General features: G+C 53.2%; 10 protein-coding genes across 10 annotated transcripts; 5 read left to right on the plus strand and 5 right to left on the minus strand.

The window, feature by feature from the left end:
* Positions 1 to 805: 805 nt before the first annotated feature.
* Positions 806 to 1,687, plus strand: APUU_20789S (putative secondary metabolism biosynthetic enzyme; the record flags this gene model as incomplete). The annotated part of the gene is made up of 2 exons (XM_041699469.1): positions 806 to 905; positions 957 to 1,687. The coding sequence occupies 2 exons, from the start codon at positions 806 to 808 to the stop codon at positions 1,685 to 1,687; spliced, it is 831 nt and encodes a 276-aa protein (XP_041552551.1).
* Positions 1,688 to 1,917: 230 nt separating this feature from the next.
* Positions 1,918 to 3,974, minus strand: APUU_20790A (Zn(II)2Cys6 transcription factor; the record flags this gene model as incomplete). Its single annotated transcript, XM_041699470.1, has 5 exons — positions 1,918 to 2,169; positions 2,223 to 3,074; positions 3,125 to 3,747; positions 3,806 to 3,846; positions 3,895 to 3,974. The coding sequence occupies 5 exons, from the start codon at positions 3,972 to 3,974 to the stop codon at positions 1,918 to 1,920; spliced, it is 1,848 nt and encodes a 615-aa protein (XP_041552552.1).
* Positions 3,975 to 4,247: 273 nt separating this feature from the next.
* APUU_20791A (putative NRPS-like protein biosynthetic cluster) lies at positions 4,248 to 7,609 on the minus strand (the record flags this gene model as incomplete). The annotated part of the gene is made up of 4 exons (XM_041699471.1): positions 4,248 to 5,369; positions 5,414 to 6,473; positions 6,534 to 7,291; positions 7,349 to 7,609. The coding sequence occupies 4 exons, from the start codon at positions 7,607 to 7,609 to the stop codon at positions 4,248 to 4,250; spliced, it is 3,201 nt and encodes a 1,066-aa protein (XP_041552553.1).
* Positions 7,610 to 8,991: 1,382 nt separating this feature from the next.
* APUU_20792A (uncharacterized protein) lies at positions 8,992 to 9,643 on the minus strand (the record flags this gene model as incomplete). The annotated part of the gene is made up of 2 exons (XM_041699472.1): positions 8,992 to 9,269; positions 9,346 to 9,643. The coding sequence occupies 2 exons, from the start codon at positions 9,641 to 9,643 to the stop codon at positions 8,992 to 8,994; spliced, it is 576 nt and encodes a 191-aa protein (XP_041552554.1).
* A 1,888-nt stretch (positions 9,644 to 11,531) lies between these two features.
* Positions 11,532 to 13,042, plus strand: APUU_20793S (uncharacterized protein; the record flags this gene model as incomplete). The annotated part of the gene is made up of 5 exons (XM_041699473.1): positions 11,532 to 11,720; positions 11,777 to 11,906; positions 11,984 to 12,107; positions 12,184 to 12,617; positions 12,714 to 13,042. The coding sequence occupies 5 exons, from the start codon at positions 11,532 to 11,534 to the stop codon at positions 13,040 to 13,042; spliced, it is 1,206 nt and encodes a 401-aa protein (XP_041552555.1).
* A 467-nt stretch (positions 13,043 to 13,509) lies between these two features.
* On the minus strand, positions 13,510 to 14,283 carry APUU_20794A (class I SAM-dependent methyltransferase; the record flags this gene model as incomplete). The annotated part of the gene is made up of 1 exon (XM_041699475.1): positions 13,510 to 14,283. The coding sequence occupies one exon, from the start codon at positions 14,281 to 14,283 to the stop codon at positions 13,510 to 13,512; it is 774 nt and encodes a 257-aa protein (XP_041552556.1).
* A 131-nt stretch (positions 14,284 to 14,414) lies between these two features.
* APUU_20795S (methyltransferase family protein) lies at positions 14,415 to 15,203 on the plus strand (the record flags this gene model as incomplete). The annotated part of the gene is made up of 1 exon (XM_041699476.1): positions 14,415 to 15,203. One exon carries the CDS (start codon positions 14,415 to 14,417, stop codon positions 15,201 to 15,203), a length of 789 nt encoding a protein of 262 aa, XP_041552557.1.
* Positions 15,204 to 15,432: 229 nt separating this feature from the next.
* On the plus strand, positions 15,433 to 16,212 carry APUU_20796S (uncharacterized protein; the record flags this gene model as incomplete). Its single annotated transcript, XM_041699477.1, has 2 exons — positions 15,433 to 15,712; positions 15,818 to 16,212. 2 exons carry the CDS (start codon positions 15,433 to 15,435, stop codon positions 16,210 to 16,212), a joined length of 675 nt encoding a protein of 224 aa, XP_041552558.1.
* A 1,501-nt stretch (positions 16,213 to 17,713) lies between these two features.
* Positions 17,714 to 18,266, plus strand: APUU_20797S (uncharacterized protein; the record flags this gene model as incomplete). The annotated part of the gene is made up of 2 exons (XM_041699478.1): positions 17,714 to 18,089; positions 18,178 to 18,266. 2 exons carry the CDS (start codon positions 17,714 to 17,716, stop codon positions 18,264 to 18,266), a joined length of 465 nt encoding a protein of 154 aa, XP_041552559.1.
* Positions 18,267 to 18,899: 633 nt separating this feature from the next.
* Positions 18,900 to 19,265, minus strand: APUU_20798A (uncharacterized protein; the record flags this gene model as incomplete). The annotated part of the gene is made up of 2 exons (XM_041699479.1): positions 18,900 to 19,152; positions 19,219 to 19,265. 2 exons carry the CDS (start codon positions 19,263 to 19,265, stop codon positions 18,900 to 18,902), a joined length of 300 nt encoding a protein of 99 aa, XP_041552560.1.
* Positions 19,266 to 19,566: the final 301 nt, after the last annotated feature.

Consider the following 19,566-nt stretch of genomic DNA (forward strand, 5'->3'; position numbering starts at 1 on the left):
GACCAAGAACAAGGCTACCACAGGAAGGATAGAGAAGAGAAAGGGGGCACAATGCCAATGTGTAACAGAACTGTGTAACGGGACTGCAGGAAAACAGCCGGGCTCAAGTCGATTTATAGATCAGCGTAGCCAAGCCACAGCCATGAAAGGCAAGCCTCCAACCCGAGACGAGCGAGGGCAGCGGATAGCGGCATTGGCTTCGAGCAGACAAGCCAGCACACCAGTAAGCAAGCAAACAGGACCAGTCCGAGACAAGGAAGCCGGAGCCAGGAATGACGCATGCGGTATGGCCTGATCGCGTGGTGTCTGGGGTTGGAATCCAGGCTCCGCCCCCAGTATCCGGATTGCAGCCCGTCTGGGGTTCGGGAGTGCCTCTGCGTGGTGTCAACCTATTTCGCTGGAGCTGGTCCACCGAGGATCATGCGAGGAGACTCGAGGGTGAGTCTGGCAGGGAGTGATTGAGTCAGTGACAAGCGAGACGCCCCTGATCCACTGCGGAGAACCCTCGTGTCGGGGTTACCGCCAAATGGCATGAATGCGCGCGTCGAGGCCACTGGGTCTGTGCCTCCATCCAACTGCAGGAGCTGCATGAGTTAATATGATAGGCCTGATGTTACCAGCTTTGCTTCGAGCTGGTTCTCCCGTCTGTGACGTCTGGCTGAGGGGCAGATGGTGGTCGGATTTCCTCCGTTGGAGGGGTGTACCATTTTATATCCATATATAAGTCGAGCTGTATCCTGACCATTCTATCCCTGCCCCTCATTCTCCAACATCCTAATATCTCCTATATCTCCTACCCTAAACAATGGCTACAAACGGAACTGAATCTGCCCCCGAAGTGGTGAGCACCCTGCCCGGGCCCAACCACAACTGGCAGGTCACTCTCGCCAACAAGGTCATTGCCAGTACGTCCCCATCCGCTGTCTAAATGTGAAAGCAAACACTAATAACAACAGTCACCGGCGCAAACCAAGGCATCGGCCTCGGGCTCGCCGAAGTCTGTCTCGCCAACAGCGCAGCCCACGTCTACTCCCTCGACATCTCCACCCCAAGCGACCCCTTCACCGACCTCGCAACCAAAAACCCCAAACGCTTCTCCTTCATCCAAGCCGACGTCACCTCCGAATCCAGCGTGCAAGCCGCCCTCGACAAAATCGTCTCCGAACAAGGCCGCTTCGACGGCATGATCGCCAACGCCGGCGCAACAAAGCACCAGCCCGCCCTCGACTTCAGCCTCGACCAGGTCAAGCGCCTCTTCGAGCTAAACGTGTTCGGCGCCTGGAACTGCGCCACCGCTGCCGCGAACACATTCATCAAACTCGGTATCAAGGGCTCTATCGTCTTCACAGCGAGCATGACGAGCTACCGCCCGAATCGGGCGGCGCCGAGCGCGCCGTATGGCGGGACCAAGGCCGCTGTGCGGAATATGACGCACACGCTTGCGATGGAGTGGGCGAAGCATGGGATTCGGGTTAACAGCATCTCGCCTGGGTTTGTAAAGACGGCGCTTACTTACTACGTGGAGACGAGTCCGGATTGGGAGACCAAGATGAAGTACTATGGGGGCATGCCGCGGTTGGCGCTGCCGCAGGAGCTGGGGGGTGCGTATGTCTATCTGCTGAGTGATACGGCGACGTATACGACTGGCATTGATATTCCGATTGCGGGGATTGTGGGGGCTTGGTAGGTTGGATCGGACTTTGTATGTAGTACTTTTGATAGACGGCGTTTGGGAAGATTCTTTGCAGATTATGGTTGTTCATTGTATGTTGTATATTGTAAACTGTAGGTGAAAGGGTCTCGAAAAGTATAACCTTCGAGTCGTAGAATAAGTTCTGAAACCGTATAAAACAGAAAACCACCCATAAATAACAAGACAAATCTAAAACATGGGTATATATCATATAATACAAGTTATCATGGCGCCATCTTGCCCTCCCCCGCAGCCTTCGCCCACTCCTTGCGCAAGTCCTCCTGCATCGTCGCCATCGGCCACCCGGTACGCGCCTCACAAGCCCGGATTAGCGAGATGATCGTTTCCTGCTGCGCCCCGTCCTGGACACACAGCCCGGCGCCGAACAAGCACTGCGCGGAGATGATCTGGCAGCCCGGCTCGGTGAGTTCCATGGCGATCCCGCAGATTGTGGCGACGGCGTCGGTTAGTGTTTTCTACGGAAAGTTAGCTTTTCAGGCTTTATAGGGTGGAATCGGACGGCGCATACTTGAAAACTGCGATACCCTGCAAACCCGCTCGGGACGGGCCGATGCAGACAGACAAGGATCTTTGCAAAGCTGTACACCTGCAGCGCGACCCCAAATGCCGGCGGATGGATCCAGATCGGCGCCCAGCCATGCACCTCGTCGCGGTTCTCTGTCGGAAAGGTCTTGAACGCCGCATTGGAGAAACTCCTCCACCGCTCCAGCATATTCATGAGTTCGTTGCCGCGCTCCGTGCGTAGCCGGACCTGCTCGAGGTCGACGTCGGCGTCGGCTTCTACGTTGGCGTCTGGGGGCGGTTCGATGGAGTAGTTGACGGCCTGGCTGAGGAGATAGACGGATCGGTAGGCGAGGTCGTCCTCGCTGAGGTCTGCGTAGTCGACGATGGGCTGCCAGAAGCTGAAGCAGCGGCGGTGCTCGCGAAAGGCAGCCCAGAGGTCTTGCCGCAGCCACGCCCACCAGACGGCCTGGCGGAGGCCACCTGAGGCGCCGTTGACGTCTTGGGAGCGCTGGATCCAGAAGACGCCTTTGAGGTGGCGCTGCCAGTTGGAGTTGGGCTCGCTGGCGTCGAGCATCTCGTAGGTGCTTACTACGATGGCGGTCGCGAGGAGCTCTTCGCTGTGCTTGTAGGAGTTGTATTGCAGAGCAGTCGAGACATAGTGCAAGGTCTCGTAGTAGAATTGGATGGCTTCGTTGGGGTCGACAACGGGTTCTGTCACAGAGCCGTCGGGGGCAGGTGTGGACAGTGATGAGTATCGTGCGGACAGTGCGAGGATGGCTTTCATGAGACCGACATTGCGCAAGGCAAGCCGGGTAGCATAGTGAGAGAAATGCTTATGGGGGTCGAACAGGTCAAGCTATTTAGTGTTTTGTTAGTTTTGCAGGTGTTTGACAGAAACCAACTTACAGAAGCAGCAATGCGCTCGGTGAATCTCCGAAAGAGCGCCGCCTCGGGCTTGGATAAGACAATGTCCACATCAGCCTGCCAGGCCTGTCGTTCCGTGATGTGCGGAGAGTAGAGGTGCGTCGGGGTGCTGGTGTGATCGTGGAAGTGGCCGGTGGACCCGCGGGAGAGCCGCGACCGGGCGGAACTGGGCAGACTGAAGCCATTCCCAGCCTGGGCGGCATCGGTCGCGAGCAGGTTCAGCCATTGGGTGCTCGCATGGTCGCCATTGACGTCAGGCGTCACCGTCTCGGAGGACTGCACAGACGGCAGCGTCTGCAGGGAGCCGGAGTAGAGGCCGGGAATGGGCGGCTGGGGGCGAGTGTCTGGATACAGGGCGACCAGCTCGGGGTCCAGGATGTTGTGCGTCTCGGGACTCGGCCCATCGGTGGCATCATAGTCCAGCGTGGGGGCAACAGGGCCGGGCGGAGCAGAATGGGGAGAGCACAGGATGTTCTGGATGCGCGATGAACTGGAGGCCGTTGTTGTGCTGGCGGAAGCACTGGCAGAGCCCGGAGTGCCAGCGCGCGAGGCATCGGGAAAGGCGCACTCGCGGTCGGAGTTTGTACACGGGCCGCATCTCGGCTCTATTAGATGTTGGAATACGGTATGATATTGAAATTAATATTGAGTGGGTGGACTCACTCTGCTCGTCGCACTTCTTGTGTCTGGTGCGGCAGGTCAGGCTGCGCAGTTGTTAGCACCACCACCACCACAATAGCAGCCACACTCACCAGCCAGTATTCGTGCGCAGACCGCGACCCCGGGGCTTTCGAATGCGCTTCTTGACGACCTTGGCCGGAGCAGTCTCCATGATGCTGGCCGCGAGGCGTGGAGTGGACTGCAGGAGTGAAAGAAAGTCTTAGGAGAAAACAATCCCCGCATTCTGCGCGTCTCGAGTCCTCCCTCTCAGTCTCCCCAACCGAGATGCTTCTCTCCACTTTCTCTCTCCACTTTATTTCTCCCCGACACTTCCTGTTCCAGACATTCCGGCCATCTACGATATCAGATGGAACATGCAGTTGCTATCAGAACGCATCTCTCATTAATCAATAACCATACACTAACGTTAATACATCATCACTCGTCAATTCCACCGCCGCATCCAGTCCTGCGCATACCGAGCCAGGATCCCATCCTGCACAATCCTCAGCCGCCCATTTCGCAGCGTCATGCTATCGCGCTCTGCCCTGTCCGTCCGGAATTTCTTCGGCACGGACGCCTCTTCGCTACCACTACCGTACATCGATGCGTAGTGCTCCGCTAGCTTGACGGCCGGGTTGACCAGCTCCTCACCCCGGGCTTCGCTCTCCCGCAGTTTTCCCAGCCAGTCGGCGAACGCAACGGTCTGGAACTCGAACCCATGCTGCCGGAGTGTATCCAGCATCGCAGCCCAGGTAAATGTGCGCGGGTTGCACAGGTTGTAGATCGAGTCGTCGCCTCCATCGAAATCATCATCATCAACCGAGTTGAGCGAACACGTCCGCGCAATCTCCAGCAGTGAAGCCGCGAGCTTATCAGCCGGCAACCAGGAACACTCCGTGTCCAGCTTCGGGAGTGTCTTGAGCGTCAGCGCAGACCGGATCATGAGCGGGATCGCCTCCGAGTCATTCCACAGGCCCTTCTTCGAGTGCCCCGAGATTTGGCCGATACGGAGCGAGAACGTCCTTGCTCCGGCCTTGCGAGCGTTGCTGACGATTCGCTCGCCGATGAGCTTGGAGCGCGCGTAGCCCATGTCCAGAGCGCTGCTGGAATCAGGCATTGGGCTTTCCTCTACTTCTGCTGACGAAGAGGCTAGTGCTGTTGAGATCGAGGAGCAGAAGAGCAGCACTGCTGGCGCCGGCATGTGTACTGACAGCGAGAAGTCGACCAGGTTCGCGAGTCCTTGGATGTGCGGGATGAAGCTGGTCAGTGGGAGGTTGAAGTTCACTGGCCACGCGGAGTGGACGATCAGAGAGACGGACTGGCGCATCTGTTCGATGGTGGTCTTGTCCAAGCCCATATCGGGTTCATCAAGGGCGCTCTTGAGTGCGACAATCTTCTTCGTTCGGTAGGACAGGACACTGAGGTCTTTCTGCGCGAGAGCGTCGAGGATTGCTTCCTTGGGGCTGTCTCGTCTTGTGAGGCAGTAGACAGTCGATACCGTGTCGTCGTTCAGTAGTCGGTATAGAGTGTGTGCACCGATAGACCCGGTTGCCCCAGTCAGTATCTATATCATTAGCTTCACTCTCTAAATGAACGTATTAAACTTACCACACCCCTGCCATGCTTCCTTTCTGAGACCGGAACATGATCCCTGAACGACGAGTACCTGGCAACCAAATCCTCCATGACATCCTCATCCTGACGCACATCCCCAGTCTGGCCAGCCTGCATCGCACATATAAGCTCCGCCAGCTTCGACACACAACCAGCCTCAAACACCACATTCTGCCCAAGACCCTTCCCATCCTCCATCGCAAAATCCCTCACCACCAACCTCCTCAACTGAATCGCCTTCAGACTATCAACCCCAGCCGTAAAAAGCTCTGTCGCAGAATCCAAAATCGCCATTCCCAGCCCCAGCTCCTCCCGGACAAGCTTCATCAAATGTCCCTCCGTCTCTTCACAGCTGAGACGCAGCGTCCCCCCAGTCGCACCATCAGCTCCCCTCTCTTCAACCCGCGCATACAACCCCTCAATCACATCCGCATACCTCGCATAAACCTGCGCCCGGATCATCGACCCCTTATCCGTCTGCGGCCGTACCGAACCAACAGGGAGAACCGCCACCATCTCCCTCGTAATCTGGGAGAACTGCTCAGCACGCGAATTCGCATCCTGGATAACCGGCCAAACGGAATCAATGAATTCCTCCCCGGAAACAGGGTGTAATCGCCGTACTTGCTCTGCCTGCTCCGCTCGAAACAGCAAAAGGCCAGGAACAGCCTTGCCAACACCCACAACAACCGCGTCCTCCACAACGGGACTCTGCTTGATGCACCCCTCGATCGGTAGCGGGAGGACCTTCTCGCCGTTGAGCAGGGTGACGCGGTCGTCGAGACGGGAGACGTATTTCCAGCGGTCTGGGATGGAGGGGTGTGGCGTGAAGACGTCACGGGAGTGGTAGGAGCCTGGGGGCTCGGAGGAGTTCGAGGCCGTGAGGGCTGGGTGGCCGGCTAGGTAGACACATTCGTATAATTCATTCTCTGGACCAGAGGATAAAGGTTTCATCCAGATGAAGGGGGTTAGGTTTGGGAAGAAGCGGAGGTAGTTCCAGAAGGGGTCGGATTTGGGACGGGAGATGGACTCGGCGACGAGGCCTGCTTCGGTTCTTTGGTTCTTGTTAGCTTATCAATGAATGGATGGATAGTGGGCTGTTGAGAAGGCTTACAGTCCGAATGAGCCGCCGAAATGCACTCCCTCGGCGACGAGTCGGTCTCCTAGGTCGTCGGGGCAGGGTGCACCCCCGTATGTGACGAGCTTGCAGGACCGAAGGGCGTCTAGGCCCTTGGTGCTGTCGACAAGAAGCTGAAGGAGATATGGAACGCCCTGGACTGACTCGGGCTTAGCTGCTTCCAATGCGGCGACGACAGTTGGTGTTGTCAGTGGCAGTGCGGCATCCCACATGTACGCGACCTTCCTCATATACATCGCCTGCAGCGCAGTCGACAGGCCGTGCAGATGGTACCAAGGGAGGGTGTTAAACGAGGTAAGACCCGGTCCACGCAATGGATGTGTCATGATGGCTTTGTGGCTCAGGAACAGGGGCTTGGGTGTGCCCGTCGACCCCGAGGAATGGAGGATTAGGGCTGTTCGGTTCCGAGCGGCGTCTCGGTTGCGGCTTCGGTGGAGGACCAGGACAGATGGGCCTTCTGCCGTGTCCGTTTGGGAGGGCCGCTGGATGATGGGTCTGCAGGCGACAAGTTTCTGGCGTAGGATCTCGCCGACGGTTGTGCGGATGGTTGGTGCATGTCCGTATAAGATAGTGTCGCAGCCGACGGTGTCAAGGAGGGAGACGCATGCAGTGGCTGAGAGGCGAGGGGAGAGCATCATAATGGTGTATCCAATGCGACTGAGGGCAAAGAAGGTGACGACCATGTTCAGGTCTGAGAGGGTGAGCAGGGCGATAATCTCGCCGTCATTCTTGGGCTGCACGGTGGTCAGTTCAGTCAAGTCATGATACTATCCCGAGTGCAACAGACGTACCGGTCGAATGCCTGATTCCAGCAACATACAGACAGCCTGGTCGACCATCGCATCCAGGTCCTCGCCCGTGAAGTGCTCGTAAGAGGCCACGCCATCTTGGGTCTGCTGGGGATAGGCCAAAATCGGCTCCTGAACTGCATCTGCTGCTCTCAGTCGGATCAAGTCGTCTAAGGTGTTGAGCCGGCCAAACCGCTGGACCAACTCGTCCGCCTGGCTCTGGCCCTGGTTATGGGATGGCTCATTATACTGAGGGATTCCCATGTTGGCAAACTTTCCTCAATCTGATCTCGAGAACTAGGTAGGTTGACAGGGGGCAGTGGCCATTTAAACCACGACCGAGAAAGCCGAATCCCTGCATGGCTGATTGTGGCTCTTCCAGCTGACCACCATGTCCCAGATCTTGATTCAAACCAGGGCTGTGCCGGGCTTACAGGGACAATCCGATCAGCGCAAACCCACACATGCGACGCCTCACCCTTGCAGCTGTCGACACTGGGCACTGGCAACAGACAGGGTGGAGCTGTGGCGAGCATCAGACGCGGGACCAATGCATGTCTACCCAGTATACTATGCGCAATCTAGAGTTTAATTCCAGCTGCGAACTACTGTCAATTTGATTTGTTCCCTTGGAAAATACACGCCTGCACTATTAGTCGTGTCCGAACGCAAGAGACGCTCCCCCAGCTAGACGGTGACGCCAGGTTGCAGGATATCACTGCGCAGGAAACTCTCTACCTTCACCGATGAGAGCTCCCACCTTGTCTAGCCTGCTTCAGTATTCGAGCTGCAGCCAATGCATGTCGTGGCGAGCCGAAAGGACACACCAGCTGCGGGATTCAAGCCTGACTCCTGTTCGTCGGCTGTTTTGACCACCACCACCACCACCAGTACGACAGTCCAAGTCTTTGTAAAGAGGCGCTGGATTGATAATCTCTTCAGAGTCCGTGTCTCGAGATGTCTCCGAAGTCAGAACGTGTTTGGGCCGTGGCTCACATTTCGACGAGTGGTTCGGGGCCTGAGAACTGACATGTCTGATTCAGCGAGCGTCCCTCCACCCCATGATTCATTCATGTCTTAGAATAGGATTTCTGAAGGATTTGCACTGAGGCAGGTCACGGCTTGGTTTACGCTGTGAGTACAGATCAAATTGTAAATAAACAACTCTGCGCTGGGTATCTGGTGGCGATCTAGGGCTCGGCATCGCCGGTCATCCAGCGCGGCGCTCGCCATATCATCTAGATAATAAATAATGTTGAATTGGCCAATGTAGTAATTCAGAGGATGTTACTCAAGTGCGGCTTAGGGATTGTTTGGAAATCAATCAGCCGGTCTACTCAATCTAGGTCCGTTAAAACAAGCTGGTGGTTCACCATGGTTCGGCTCCTCTAGTTTTACAAAAAAAGCGTACCTATACAATGTAGGCTGATATGACAAAGTAGGAATGTTCTCTGTAAAGCAAATTGTAGTTTTTTATAGCCCTTTTCATCCTTTTTAATGCATGAAAGGTTAAAACACGGTTCTGTGCAACACGCTTGATATTTATTTCTCCAACAGAAAAACTGGACTGTGTACAAATAAACAAAAACAAAAACAAACGATTAGTGAACTCGCCATTAAATGCCATACACCCGCCGGGCCTCCTCTTAGCTGGGCCGCCGGTGTTTGATATCCCGGAGCCACTCACGCAACGACCGGCTGCTACGGGTAGGCTCGACACGTTCTTCGGGTATAGCAACGGGTATAGCAACCCCCGTTGACTCATTTGTTTCGAAACAAGACGCGTATTCACACATGCATTTTACTCCATTCTCAATCGAGTCCACGAGACACCCCGCTATGGTTCCATCTCCTGAGGGCAGTGAGTAGGCACCCGTTCTGGCTGTTGTTTCTAGGCTCTCGAGATCCCCGAACATATAAATCCCTGTTTATCGGCCCATTAGCTTCGATTGTGATTCATAAATACTCCAGGGGTGTGGGGGTGGGGTTGGATTCCTTACCAGTTGCCAGTATCGTGTCGAGACCTTGCAGCATGCTGAGGATGTCGCTGCGCGTGCGAGCGTCCGCTTCGTGGAGACGGTTACGCTTAGGTTGCCCTATGGGCTGGGGCTCATTGGCATGATAAAGGTCGACGTTTTTGACAAAAGCCTCGAATTTGTCTCGACTCTGTATAATCCTTGATCGCATTGCAGGTGCGGTTCCGTGGCGCATTTTGTCGTCGATGCGCCGCCACTTGTCCCTTATTTGGGTACCCAAGTGATTGAAAGCCGGATACGGGGGTGAAGCTTTGCTCGGCATATTTGCGGTTTGTATAATATAGTTTCTCTGGATAACAAGAACAAGATGCTGCTGCTGCTGCTGGGGTCAAAATGTTGGTGATCTATGTAGTTTATATAATTACACGACTCTATTCAGGTCGAAAGGAAGAAAGGAAGAAAGAAAATAAGGGAGCAATCAAGTGCAAAGCAAAGAAAAGGGGTAGATAATGGATAAACAACAATAAAACAATGCGACTGAATAGACATTATCGCCATTATACTATGACAGTAAAAGAATATACAATCAGCCAGGAGTAAGCAAAGACGCCCGTGCTGCAGGCAATGTAAACTCCATAGGCCAATTGGTTGCTCTGATGAGCGTCAGAATGAACGGCTGTTTCGCAGCTGGGAGAATATGCTTTTTTGGCAGCTTTGAATTTAGAATCGCTTCTTCATGGAATGTTGATCATAGAACTGCTGCTGAATGACACTGCTTGGGAACAGACGGTTGTTGAAAACATAGTTCTCATAAACAGGTAAAATATCTGACTCTACAAAGGCGAAGATATTCAGTAGGAAGAGCAGGAGATTGTCTCTCAATATGCAACTCAAGTCAAATGTAATTGAACTTATACTAAATTGATAACGACAGCTAGAGTGATCGTTGCAGTGCACAGCTATCACTCGGTTTTCATGGTCAGCCACTATGACCTCAGTATCTACACGGCTAACCGTTTATTTGTCGGGGGCGAGTTCGCTGACGCCTTCTGGGAGTAGAAGATTCAACACCCCTATCCCGAATGGACCTAGAGCGGCCCAGTGAGTCCATACTTGTTTTAATACTATCAATAGCATTGTTGAGCACTGCCTCATACTGAGTCGCAGCTGAGGTTCTGGATGGATTCCTTGAATTTGCAGGTAACCCTAACAACCGCCGGGCGGAAATACTGTTCATATTCGCACGAGATGTTAGCTGTCACTTTTACAGTTAGGCTTTGCTGATGATTGAGGTTGAAATAGGTATATGCTAGGTTGAAAGCGATTAAGAAAAGGGTACTTGCTACATAACCGTGTCCAGATAGCCTCTTAAGGCTCTTTAAGCGTACTGTTGCTCGACCAATTCCCAGCAATCAAAGACACAAGGGTACAAAAAGCAACAAATAGAAACAAGGAGTAGAAAATGGAAATAAGTTTCAGCTTACAGTAATGACATGGAGATAAATCGCAAAGCAAACAAAGCCAGTTCACCGTTGACCGAGTACCCAAAATGCTCCCTTGGGGAATTGATGATAGATGAAAGGATTGGTATTATTTGACACACTTCTTAATAGATTAAGCCATAGGATAAAGAAGTCAATGCCTGCACTATAACTGGTGAGGCGGAGTTTGTAGGACATAGGGTTATCATACTTCACTCTGATACCAATGCTATTCAACGAAGACACTCGGTTCATACTTTATTCGTCTCTTCTACTCTAAATGGTATCGAAAGTAGGGAATCTGGGTCTGATTAGGCATTATCTCCATTAAAAATGGAGAAGGGAGCTTAAGCCCACGAGGCTGTCAACAATGAATTTGATACAGTTCATTTTGATTAAGATGTGGACCTAGATACCAACCGCCAATTCTACCCTGGAGCCCAGCTGTGGCTTGCAGTCTATTTCGATCCTGTGACACAATATTGAGTGACTCGAACCCACTCCCAATCGATGATTGTGGCGTCTGCACTGACGTGCGCTGAACTGCGCGGCGCCCCTTTCCACTACCTGAACGAATCAGTCAATTTTGCGGTCTTCAACATTCGTTATAAGTAGGGGCCTACTGCATTGCATTTGTACTACCCTTGCAACTTGCGTTTTCCTCCAGTTTCTGGAACATCCTGTTCTGCTGCTTGCATATCCAAAACGCAAACCCTACTACATCCACCAATGCCGTTTCAAGACCAGCTCGACCTGCTCTCCCTGATAGAAGATATTCGCCAGGCGACAGCCAAAGACAGCAGCAGCAGCAGCAGCAGCCGATCGTCACAGTCCCATTTCCATCTTCTGAGCCTCATCGACCAATTGAGGCTCGCTGTCGAGACACCAACTGAGACCGTTCTCCGACTGATCTACCAAGTTCGTCTTGCACCCCCCTGAAGTGTGGATTGTGATCCAAATCTAACCATCCCAAGCCACCCCAGAATGCTGCCCTGCGCACACTAATCGACCTCGGAGTCTTTGATCTCCTGGTGAGCCACAGCGGACGCGGACTCTCAGCAACGGAGTTATCGGCGTATACAAGCGCCGAGCCAGGCCTGATCAGTACGCATCCTATGGCATCACTGTGCTACCCACCATGCAGACGCAGAATCTATCTAACCCATGATTTCATCCCGCAGTCCGCCTCATGCGCGTCGTCACAGCCCTCGGGCTATGCGAGAACCCAGAAACCGAGATCTACTGCCCAAACCACCGGACGGCGATCCTCACGCAGCCAATTGGTAGAGACGGGATACGATGCATGTACGTTCAGCTACACCTTTGCCACCACCTAGATCGGGGTTCACCGCCGGATATTGATAGTCTGACACATGGATAGATACGACCTGACGATGCCCACGCTCGCGAGATTACCAGAGTACTTCCGCGCGCACAACTATGATATCCCGAAAGAATATTCCGCCTCCCCGATGCGCTGGGCCACGGGGCAGAGCCAGTTCGAGTGGCTTGCCCAGCGTCGCCACCAGCAGGTCCTCTTCAACTCGTACATGAGTAGTAGGCGACAGGGCAAGCCGAGTTGGTTTGATGTGTATCCTGTGGACCGGCTGACCGCTGCTCTTTTGGACAAGGGCGATGTCTTCGTGGTTGATGTCGGAGGCAACCAGGGCCATGACCTGGTTCGATTCCGTGAGAGATATCCGGATATTCCTGGCAGGCTTGTTTTGCAGGATCTACCTGCCGTTGTAGCGGGGCTTGAATGCGAGGGGGTCGAGGCGATGGGATATAGCTTTTTGGATCTGCAGCCGGTAAAGGGTAAGTCTGACACACCCCTACCTACACCCTGTTTCTCTATCAAGTCCAATCGCAGTTCAGAGACTCCTCAAATGAGTACTATACTAATTCGACTAGGAGCCCGAACATACTACTTCCGCGCCATCTTCCATGACTGGCCGGATGAGGTCTGTCTCAAGATCCTCCGCAACACGATCTCTGCCATGGACCCGGCCAAATCCCGGATCCTGATCGTGGACTTTGTCCTTCCTGATACGGAGACGCCACTGCTGCAAGCCTCGCTTGATATCCAGATGATGAGTATCGGGGCGGGCGTTGAGCGGTCTAAGCGGCAGTGGACAGAGTTGCTGCGCGCGGCGGGGCTTGAGATTTGGGGGATCTGGAGCGCAGGTCCTGGGACGGAGTCGGTTATTGAGACTGGGATTGGAAAGTCAGATCAGATGTGACTTTGATCTGATCCTTGGGTTGGGGAAGGGTCATTGGGCGGTGGTTTGTGGCGGTTGATATGTCATTTTTTTGAGATTTTGGAGTGTTGAGAATGATGTGCTCCTTGCTTTGGCGATAACGGTTGGGAGTTGATACGGTCAATGGCTTGGAATAAGAATATGACATGGTATAAATATTAAGCATTCCTTTCAATGGTCTTGTTGACACCACACTAGGGTAGCGTGGTTATGCAAACTGCAAGCCTAATTACGAGACGTCAAATGCACGGATCTGCGGCCGTTTCGACGAGCATGAACCCTACTTCTGCACGGAAATCATAAACGCGGCTGTCAGATTGTTGCTTCCATATCTGGTTGGGTCGTTTCACCGCAAGTCCAGGCATTACTTTTGACGACCACTGTTTGGAGATCTCTGACTCTATACTCTAGTCTCTATAGTTGTGCAGGTGGATCGGTCGTTATGGCAGTCAGACTGGCCTGGCACCCTCGCACACCAGGAATGGGAAACCCAGGGTATCCCCAAGTTTCTGCCCTTCCCAAAGCTCCACTAACTTTGCCAACGTCCATCCCACCGACACCTTGACATCCTGAAACCCAACCTCCTTCATGAGGTCCTCCATCCAGCCTGCCGGGATTCCATGCCTCTCGACACCGTCCAGCTTGTTCGGCGGATGAAACTTGATTGCCTCCGGTCCAAAGTCTTCAAAGTCCGTCAGTGCAACCCGACCCCCGGGGACTAAACACCCGAGCAATATTCCCAGGAATGCCCGGAGGTCGGGAACATGGTGCATGACCAGGTGCGAGAGGATGAGATCGAACTTGCGCCGGCGGCCCGTTGGGTCGTTACCATCGAGAGCAGGAAGGGCCGGATCCTCAGGGTCTTCAAGGAGACGGCAAACTGGGAGGACGTTGTGCGATCTGTTCCGCGGCCCATCTGCGGCAGTGTCCTGGCATGTGGAAGTGTTTATCTTGGCCTGTAAGGTCTGGATCATCCCGTGGGCTGGATCGATGGCTACGATTTCACGGACTAGCGGTGCGACGCGGAGAGTGAGTAGGCCTGTGCCGCAGCCTACTTCAAGGACATCGAGACCAGCTCCTGAGGTAGATTGTTTGCGCTCAGCAAGAGTTTGGATGATGAGGTTGATGCTGTCGAATGCGAGGCGGGTCGCCTCCTGGACCGACGGGTTCTTATCCCAGTTGGCGGCTTCATCGTTGAAGCGTTGGTTCCCAGCGGATGCCATCGTCAATCACGATTGTCGTACCGTATCACCGGATCACCGTATCAAATGCGTAGGAGTAGTGCAAGAAATGGACATCTGTTGATCCGTTCGGCAGTCGGGAAAATCATCGTGGCGAGCGGGGTTATAAAGGGATGCCCGGGGAACAGCCGACCTCCATCGCGACAACTCCATCTCTTCCCCGGATTTTGCATGCAGACGCAGACCTGCTCGCGATGCCGTCCGCTAGCTCCTCATCCCTGTCGCTCGCCTTCCTGGTCGCTGGCTATCTCAACGCCCGCTGCACGACAGCCCCGAACCAAGCCAGCGTCCCCCATGGCACCGACCGCGTCCGCTTCTTGACGACAATCCCATCAGTACTCTCCACGCACATCTCCAACCTAGTCGTTCTATATCACGCCCTCGTAACGCTCTTCTGGACCTCTTCCTCTTCTGATCTCGAGATCATCGACCGACTGTGTCCCTACCCAGACCACCTCAACGCCCAGCGCGTCACCTGGAACGCTCGCACGGTCGGATACCTCTCGCTCCTCGCAGTCGGCGCCTTAATCCGACTCAGCGCATACGGCGGGCTCGGGCGCAACTTCACGTTCCAGCTCGCGAAGCCCGACAGGCTGGTCACGTCGGGGGTATACAGGTATCTGCAGCATCCGAGCTACACAGGGCTTGTGCTGGTGCTGCCGAGTTTTGCGGGGCTGGTTGTGAACCGGCTGGATACGCCAATCGCGTGTCTCATCCCGGGGCCATTGCTGGCACTATTGAGGGACTGGGAGATTGTGTTGGGGGCGATAACAGGCGCGGTGCTGGTTGTCACTTTGGCGGTGCGGATTCGCGATGAGGAGAGGATGCTGAGGGAGAAGTTTGGCAGAGAATGGGAAGAATGGCACGCGAGGACGGCGAGGATCATTCCAGGATTATTCTGATCCATGGCAGTGATTATCGTTTGATTGACAATAATATTGATAGCTAGGTAGAGCATAATTAATACAGATTAACCGTCGGAGTTGGTCCGGTGACGGCATCACCAACTCCCAACCTCCTCTTCCTCTTCTTCTCCCACTCCTTTCCTCTCTCCATCTCCATTCCCATACCGTTTATACCCATTATACCCCTTACCTCAACCCCCGCCTCCGCAAAAGTAACATCGCCAAAATGGGGCTCATCGGTCGCACCCTCAAGCTCTCCACCTACACCGGGCTGGCCTCGGTCGGCGCTTTCTTCGCCTACACGCGCAACGACCGCTTCGAGCCCATGACCACAAGCGACTCTATCTTCAGCCACCCGTTCTACCTCAAATTCAACCCGTCTAAGAACCCCACTACGCACGATCTCTGCGTCCGCCGCGTGCCCCTGTCTGAGATCAACCCATCGCTGCTGGAGAAGAAGGGCAAGCTCGTCGAGGCGTTTTGCGCCGGTGTTTGGAGCGGCTGGGGTACGTCATCATTGAGCTCTTGTCCGTTATAATATGGAGACAACGGGTCAATTATGAATTGATTTACTAAATTGAAGATGCTGACGAATCTCTCCACACGATCAGGATACGCATTCCAACGAGCCTACCTCTCGCGCAAGTACGAAGCCGCCGATACCGCATCACACCTGTGGTCCAACGAGCAGCTGTCAAACTCGACTTATGACGTTGGAACCTTGATCACCGACCACTTCGAAGTCGTCGAGAAGACGTCTGACCGCATCGTCGTTCGCTGCGGTGACTCGCCCCGTCGTCAGGACGTGCGCGGCTCAGACGGCCTTTTTGAGATCTCCGCCGTCGTCAAGCCCGAGGAAGGAATCGCGGAGTTCGGTCTTAAGAGCTGCTTCTACAAGGGATTGGGCAAGGCCGAGGGGGAGCCGATGCCCCCGCATATTGCTTGGTTGCATCAGCAGTATACGAAGCTTTGGGCGGAGACGGCCCTATACAAGGTTCGGAGGTAGATGGTGGTGGTCTGGAAGTGCGGCGCGCCTTGTATATATGCGTTACGAATATGATGGCGGTAACTTATGATGGTTCATGGTTCAGTGTAGGTAGCCAACTGCGTGAATATACTTTGCGCCTTATATTCTAAGAGAATGAATAGTGCCAGCAATCAATGCCGTATCGAACCATGTGACAATATTTTTCAGTCTCATCTATTACCAAATCCAGCCCTGTTCGACGTGGCCTTTTGCTGCAGCGTATTGGCGCATCTGCGAGGGCTATACTACTGACAGAATATACGTTATCTGAGTCGAAAGCACCAACCAGGTCGGCTATTCCCACACGGTCCGGAACTTGGTTTCCGGGGGAAACTATGCAAACGCAACATTGTTCCTATTCCATCTTCATTAGGGGCCGCAAGGGTAGGCTGGCCCCTAAATGAAGTCTGGAGGTCCGTGGGTGTCAGAGGGCGGCTGAATATCTTGGTCCTTCGGTAAGCGTGAAGCTCTGGCCACTGTGATACCCTCAGATCGGCTCGAAAAGGAAACTCCCCACCAGACGGGACGGGGCGGATTGCAGGCAATCACAACGCTGCATTTTACCCAAAATGACCCCCACTCTCAACAAATTCTCATTCGAGGATTTCAACACCTTGTCCCCTCGTGCTGGGGGCCCTACGCGGACTGCTCTACGGTAATCGACCGAGTTATTAAAACCGGGAGGTCTTAACTCGAAATCCTTAACTGGGAAGGATCTATCAAAGGCCTTGGGACGAGCACTAGCGATTTACCCCTTTATATAGAGCTGAATGCGCCCACCATACTCTCACCGCGTTTGTGAGGCTCGGATCTATTGAGTCCTTCTTGGACGACCCATAATGGATACTCTCGAATATATACGGCTATGATGAGTGTGAAACAGGCGGCAGACACCCCTAAGCATGAAAGCAGGAGAACTTTTCCGCTGAGATGAAGGAGCATCTTCTGCCTACCCATGTACGCTGGTGAGAAGAGGCTGAGAAGGGTTGGGACGATTGAGATTGCCATCGACAAGAAAATACGAGAACACCACGAATGGCGTCCCTTGCAGACCAGATCTTTGGCATCGGGCACACCAAGGGTCTCAAACTTTCTGCAAACGAAGACGATTCGTCGTCGAAGGGCCGTCAAATTGGTATCAGCCCCAGCAGACCCTGACCCACCTCGTGTTCGACTGGGCCACAATCTCCAACAACAAACCATCGCCCTTGGCATTCCCTTTTATAGATACAAGGTGCGAGTCTATAGAACGGCGGGGACTCGTAAAATGTTTAAGCGAAGAAGCTGCGAAAATAGATATACGAGGGGGAAATTGGAAATAGCCCTATATAAACCAACTGCGAGCCGCAACCCCATCACCTTCTTATCCAGTTTTATCTTCCAGTTTTATCTTCATTTCTCTCGCTCACTCTCTGTGTCTACACCCCAGCCTCTAGAATCCTTGACTTACTACCGTATCTCATATCTCATTACCTCCATCATGCGTTTCCTCGCTGTTACTCTTCTCGGCCTTGCCTCCGTCAGCGTTGCTGAAGTCAGCAGCTGGCAGGATGTCCTGGGCGACGTGCCCTCGTGCGTGAAGACATGTCTCGACGACTTCTACAAGAACGTCGGTTTCGAAGACGAGTGCGGAAGCCCTGACGAGGCCTCCGTGGACTGTCTCTGCGGTGTTAAGGATACCTTTGAAAAGGCCCAGTCTGAATCCAGCAAGCTGCAGTCCTGCTTTACAGACGGCTGCGACACGAAGGAACTGGCCAGCGCTGCTAGCAAGCTCAGTGACTACAACGACCGATACCGTGACTTGCAGAGTCAGTGCAAATCCAGTGACAGCAGCAGCAGCAGCAGCAGTGGTGGTGGTAAGTTCCTATCCTTTCCATGGATCTCATTATCCCGTCCATCAAGCATCCAGAGGATTGGCAGGCTAACATCTCTTCAATCTTGCAGGCGACACCGGCGCGGCCAACTCCCTGGTCCCCAGCTTTGAGACGTTGCTAGCTTCTGGGGCTGTCCTCTTGGCCGCTTCGGTTCTATAAGTTGATTCATCGTTCTGCATATGGTATCAGGATTAATCACTGGGGGTTTGGTTGACTCTGGGATGCATGAAGATATTTGAGGTGAAGATCTTGGACGGGCATTGATTACAGATTAACTTTGTATTTACTTCTCTAATTCTATTTTTAATACCTGTTTTCACAGTGATCACGAATTCAAGACTCAAAGTATAGGCTATCTGATAGAAAGGAGCATCGACACAGACAGTAATCATGGCTTCAGCATCGATGAGAAATATCAGACATGAGCAGAGTGCTCATGTCGATACGGAACTTCCCGATGTGACAGCAAGTGATCGACGGCATACTAAACTCCTCTGGGTATAGAATAGTCGCGATATAGAGGCTGAGTTGGCACACTTTGAAATAAGCCTCTCCAGATAACTATAACTAAGCCACAACTACCAGTACTCCAAGCCTGCTGTAAGCTTTTGGCTAACGCGATTCCTTCAGCATGGCATCGTTTGCAATCATTTGTAATCTGAACTATCATGGTACCGGTTTTGATATCTCTTGTAGATAAATTGTTTCTTTGGCTCTGATACTATTATTCACACAGTTGTTCAATGGTTCCCAGGTGGTTCCCATTCCAAGGCGCAACGTGTTGCAACATCGTCAAAAGTCCTCACGATTTGACGCCTTCCTCGGCGACCGCGCAACATGACCCTTCCCAGTTGGTGAATCTCCCATCATGGCGTTTACATCTCTCTGTGAGACAACCTTCGACCGTCCGATCTTTGCCTCCCCTGTGGCATTTTCAACATCCTCCTGTTCCACAACCCCGTCCCGTGGAGACTGATATCGCAGCAGCGCATAACCGGCCCCAATAACGCCGAGGATGCTCAGGAAGGCTGTATTTCGCGAAGATCTGTCCAGCATTTATTCATCCATTGTTAGTTGAGAATATACACAACGACTCCAAGGGTGATCTTACCGCGCTGTGTTGGAGCGTGTTCCGAGGTTCAAACTACCAGGTGGCATTTTGACTGATATCTTGAGTGCGGAGTGTTGAAAAGGATTCATGTCTTTTAGGTATCATATATGTCTTGTTTTTGGTCTCGCCACGATGACGCCAGGATGAGATCCATCGAAGGCCTGGGCCGGTCCAGCTGATATACAGATAAAGATAAAACTATTGCGGGAGCATCTTATCTGATCCGACGGTTCGGAGTCTAAAGAGTGTTGAATTGTGTGTTTTATTACTTTGGATTGGGTTAGAATATAGGCAAATAATAAACTCAGCAAATCAGGGATCTCTTATTTCCCATTATTCTATGAACAT

Source organism: Aspergillus puulaauensis, chromosome 2 (genome assembly GCF_016861865.1).
Source record: "Aspergillus puulaauensis MK2 DNA, chromosome 2, nearly complete sequence".
In the NCBI taxonomy this organism is placed as follows: domain Eukaryota; kingdom Fungi; phylum Ascomycota; class Eurotiomycetes; order Eurotiales; family Aspergillaceae; genus Aspergillus; species Aspergillus puulaauensis.